This window comes from Penaeus japonicus, unplaced genomic scaffold, assembly GCF_977035675.1.
Source record: "Penaeus japonicus unplaced genomic scaffold, GWHDUDI00000001_assembly GWHDUDI00000025, whole genome shotgun sequence".
NCBI classification, from domain to species: Eukaryota; Metazoa; Arthropoda; class Malacostraca; order Decapoda; family Penaeidae; genus Penaeus; species Penaeus japonicus.
Window position 1 is genome coordinate 21408464 of NW_028234427.1, and position 5000 is coordinate 21413463.

The 5000-nt window shown below is 38.3% G+C and overlaps 1 protein-coding gene across 2 annotated transcripts in view; it reads left to right on the plus strand.

Annotated features, from left to right (window-relative positions):
• Positions 1-5000, plus strand: part of Pat1 (Protein interacting with APP tail-1) — a 31958-nt gene that overhangs the window by 24140 nt on the left and 2818 nt on the right. For both annotated transcript variants that reach the window (XM_086551458.1, XM_086551459.1), the window contains exons 10-12: positions 2484-2626; positions 4402-4567; positions 4842-5000. The exon at positions 4842-5000 is cut by the window's right edge and continues 2818 nt beyond it. In XM_086551458.1, coding sequence (XP_086407584.1) covers positions 2484-2626; positions 4402-4567; positions 4842-5000 — 468 coding nt within the window. The remainder of the gene's footprint in view (positions 1-2483; positions 2627-4401; positions 4568-4841) is intronic.

Sequence of the window (5000 nt, forward strand, 5' to 3'; positions counted from 1 at the left end):
ATATATTTGTGTAATGCCACTACCACCGGCTAGGTAAGAAGCACACAGTAACTAAAGTGCAAGCTCTCTCCTGGTGCGATGCTGTGCTGCACCTCTGTGAGCGCTTCTATGAGCACCTCATTTCATGAGGTGATATATTTGTTTACATTATTTTCAAAAGTGAATAAAAATGTGTCTGTATAAATGGAACTCCTAAGATTATGTGTACATGTAGTGATGTAAAACATAGTGTTTGAGGGAGAGATCATAACATGCTAAGACGTCACTAGGAGGTGCGAAATGTCACCATGATGTGATAGCACATCAACCGGTACGAATAGCTTAGAAGTATCTCATTGACAACGAGGTTCTCAAAAAGAAAGGGTAATAATAAGTGAATAATGATTTGCATTAAATTTTAAGAGATTCACAATTTAAACATCTCCAGAGGAGGAAAGAATATTGAGAAATATTTTGTAAACAGTTAACCCATTGTAGATAGGCATCAAGAGGAACAAAATAGTCAACTTTTGGTCCTGACACTAGCTGTCAAGACATATATGACTATAGTTGCCCTATTCTTTTTGATAAGGCAAACAGATGTTATGTGTCTCTTTATTAATCTTGAGAGAATATTTCTGTTTGGTGACAAATGTTGGTTAATTATCATTGTGAGTATTATAATTATCCTCATGTTCACCAAAGTATGATAAGATTCAAATCATCAAATGAGATGACACTACTTACTGCTATCACCAGCTAGAAAGAATCCATTAAGGGCATCCACCCAAGTCCTCTACTGAGTATTGGCTTCAGAGAGTAACAACACACAACCAGATGCTATCATCCCCAGTCTAAATTACAGGTGGTGCAGGTTGTGTTGGTAAATTAGGAAGAGAACTGTCATCCAGACCATATTCAGCAGCTGCAGAGTGCCCTTGTGCTAGTATAGCTTTTATATGCTTTGGCACTTGAAACTGTAATCACAAATTGCCTCCCTCTTTCCCAAGTGAAAAACATTATGGAAATGGCAAGAAGCAACTCTTTAGCCCCATTGTAATCTTGCTTATATTGCCACGTACAAACATTTCTGAGAAAATCAGAATTGTTTGGCCAATGATTCTTGAATCGCCAATACATTTGATACAAAAAAAGTGCACCATATACTACATACCATGTAGCAGGTGTGACAAAGCATGATATGGTGAAGCAGAATTGGTGAACATCAAGCAGACACCCATTACCATGGAATATACAATGCCATTGTGCACATAGGTGAATTGGGTTAGAAGTTGCTTCAAAAAGAATTATGCACAAAAAAAAATAATGAATGATTATAACCCATTGTGCACGGGTGTCATGACATGCATGTCGACACTGATTAGGCCTAAGAGATGGGTGTCAATGTGTACACGACAGGACATTGGGATCTGCTCACTGTTGAAGCGCGCACACAGTCATGAAGTATTATGGCTGTAATGGTGCTAATTCTAGAGCTACAGGGTTCTAGAGTCAGCATAAACTCGCATTTTATGATGGATTTATGGAAAAATATTGTTTGGGCTTGTCTGCGCTACCTGGAGGGTGGAGAAAACCCTTTCCCCTTCCCTTTAATTTTTAGCTGGTGCCGCTAGTGTCTAGACCGCCTGCCTTGACGACCAGTTAGGTCGTTAGGCGCCCCGTAGGCAATGGGTTAAGATAATAGATGCTGCTTACCTTGAGACCAGAGAATTCAAACACCATGCCTACTGTTGCAAATTACCCAAAATTGCTGCAAAGAAACTCAGGTAGAGTTCTTGACTGATATATGTATACGTGATTTATAATCTTGCTAAACTCCTTCATGGCAGGTTAAAGTGTACAATGCAACACTCAAAGATAGACAAATTCAAATCTTGACCCGTTAACGACAGGTGACGTTTTTTTTCGTCACACATGATGCAGGAGCTCTGGCCTGATGATGGGCGTCATGACGTTCGGTTCTTAACTTTGTGTACACTTCAATAGGGAACAGGTTCCTGTGTCTTGCCATTTATGCAATGATGCCTTTCTTTTAGGCCTAACTGGGGCCGTCATGATGTCACGAACCCATCCAGAAGAGGTTAAGAATGAGCATGAAACAGCATTATATTATGTGACCTCTCATGGAGGAGTTGGTTGAAATATTGTAAATATTATAATTATGATTGTAGTTTATAATATGTAATACTGTATTAGATATATATACCACCATTATGTATTTCAGTGTCTATGAATATTGTTGCTACATTTTTCTTATTTTTGTTGTTGCACTGCATTATTATTATTGTTGTTGTTATTGTTATGATTATGATATTTTGATTTTCATGGTTTGATCTGGATTATCACAATTTAAATGTGTTAAATCTAAAAGCAAAACTAGAACAGACCAATAACTTATGATTAAAAGTACCTGAAAAATCAATAATGCACTGTGTATTGCGATCATTATGGCAAGCATTTAATTTTGATTCTTTATCCCACAGAAAAAAAATACTTGGAAGAAGCTCATTCTCTGCACAAAGAAGCACTGGCCATGGCCATGCGTGCGTTTGGGGAAATGAATGTCCAGACGGCCAAACACTACGGCAACCTTGGCAGACTCTTCCAGTCAATGAGGCTCTTCCAGGTGGGTGTCTGGGTATCTTCTCTCTATTCTCTTATCTGTCTTCTTTTTCTTTTCCTATTCTTTTAATCTCTCTTCTTTTTGCACTCTTCCCATATCTTCTCTTTTTTTTCTTCTCATCTCTATTTCTATTTTCATTTATTTTTCTCCTTTTCATCTCCACACTGTTTTCTTTTTACCTCTTCATTTCATTTATTTTCTCATATTCTCTCTTCTCCTTTTCTTCTCTTTCGCCTCTCTTCTCCCTCTTCTCATTTTTTCAACTTTTTCCCCATTCTTTCCCATTTTCCCTTTTTTTTTTAATCTCATTTTCTTGTCCCATCTATTCCCTTCTCTTTACCCTCTACCTTGTTTTTTTCTCCTCTCCCTCTCCCTCTCCCTCTCCCTCTCCCTCTCCCTCTCCCTCTCCCTCTCCCTCTTCCACTCCATCTTCCCACTTTATCCCTCTCCTTCTCCCTCTTCCCCTTTCTACCTCCCCCTCCTTCTCTATGTGGAACCATGAGATTATGCTCACTTGTCATGATAGAACTGTGGCTCAAAAAGTCATATCTCAAATTTATTTTAAATATGATATACATGGTGGCTTCATACTTATGTCATTTCATCCCCCCCCCCCCTATCTACCCAATTCATGTTATTTCAAATTTATTTAAAATATGAGTTTGAAGTTGCACATTGCTAAGTGTTTTGTGTGCTGGGAGACTATACAAATTTAACCCCTTCACTCCGGGCAGTAGAAAACGCTCCTCACGCCGTATCCGAGCTGCCGGCGTGCGCCAAATTTTAAACGTCGCTACTGAATATGACAAGTTTTAAGACAAAACCTCTACAAGTTTATAGCCAAAACCTCAACATAATCATCATGTGTTATATATCAAAATATGCATAGTTAACCTCTTCCCCCATGGGCATGTGACAAGTTATTTACATGGGTTGGGAGGAAGATGGAAAGAGTGACCTTGGTGGGAGGCCTCACTCAGATAACCAAAGAAAACGATTGAAATAGTATGGTAAACTAATCATAATATGTTTTATATTTTTACATAATGTTCCATAAATAAATAATAAAATGATTGCCAGCAGGGCCCATCAATGCCTCCCCTGGTATAAGCAAATCCCACTCTTATGTAATAAATTATTAATAATGAAAGTCAAGTAATATATCGTATCATATCCGACCTCTATTCTGAAAGATCTCGTACAGTATCCGGAAGAAAGAAAACTCAATTCCACCAGAACTGAGCCATGACGCAGTATGCGCGTCCTCGGATTTGACGCGAGCGCTGTGATGACGCAGTATACGCGTCATCGTGTTGAAGGGGTTAAGATGAGAGTAGAATAAATTTTTGTACCAATATAATTGTAGAATGTCAGATTTTAGGGGGGGGGGGGTTGTCAGATGAGTCATGTAAGGTGCCAGTGCCATTTTTGCTGGTTTGCTGACTGGCACTTGGTGTGAGAAGGAGAAGGAATATATAAAGTTGTTATTACTTTTTCTTTTCTTTATCAAAATACAGAAAATTATTTGCCAAACTTTGTAATTCTGTGAATATGTAATAGTAATGAATCATAAGTCCCCCTTGTTCCATCAAGCCTTCATTAATTATGTAGGCCCATCCACAAGGGGTTAATCGCCATATGTATCCAATTTTATTTCTCTACCCTATTCTTCTTATATTCCCTAGCCTTTTTCTTTTTTCTCTTCCCTTCCACTTATTACTGGTTGCATACCTTGTCAAGTATTTTATTACCAAATTGCCTTGTATTATTACCATCAGGAAGCAGAGGAGATGCATCTGAAAGCCATCTCCATCAAGGAGCAGCTTTTAGGGCCTGAGGACTATGAGGTGGCCCTCTCAGTAGGACATCTGGCATCCCTCTACAATTATGACATGATGAAATATGATAAGGCTGAGCAACTCTACTTAAGATCCATTTCCATTGGTAAGAGACCAAAAGAATGAAATAGAATTTGTGTCTATTCTCTCATATCCTTTGGAGAGGTCATCAGTTTCTGCCTAAATAGTTTCCTCTCTGTGTGTGTTTGAGTATATGTATATGTATGTATGCGTATATGTGTGTGTGTCTGTGTCTGTGTCTGTCTGTCTGACTGTCTGTCTGTCTCTGTCTTTTTGACAATTGTGTTTTATAACCATTTTGTAAAATGTTTTCTATTAGAATCTAACCCCTAAGTAACTAACACTATCTGTCATTTCAGGAAAGAAATTGTTTGGTGAAGCATATTCTGGTCTTGAATATGATTATCGAGGGCTCTTGCGTGTATATAGTGTTCAAGCCAATATGGAGAAGTGTTTCAAATATCAGAACGTTTTGGCATATTGGAAGTTGTTGCGTGATGAAGCACAGGAAACACAAA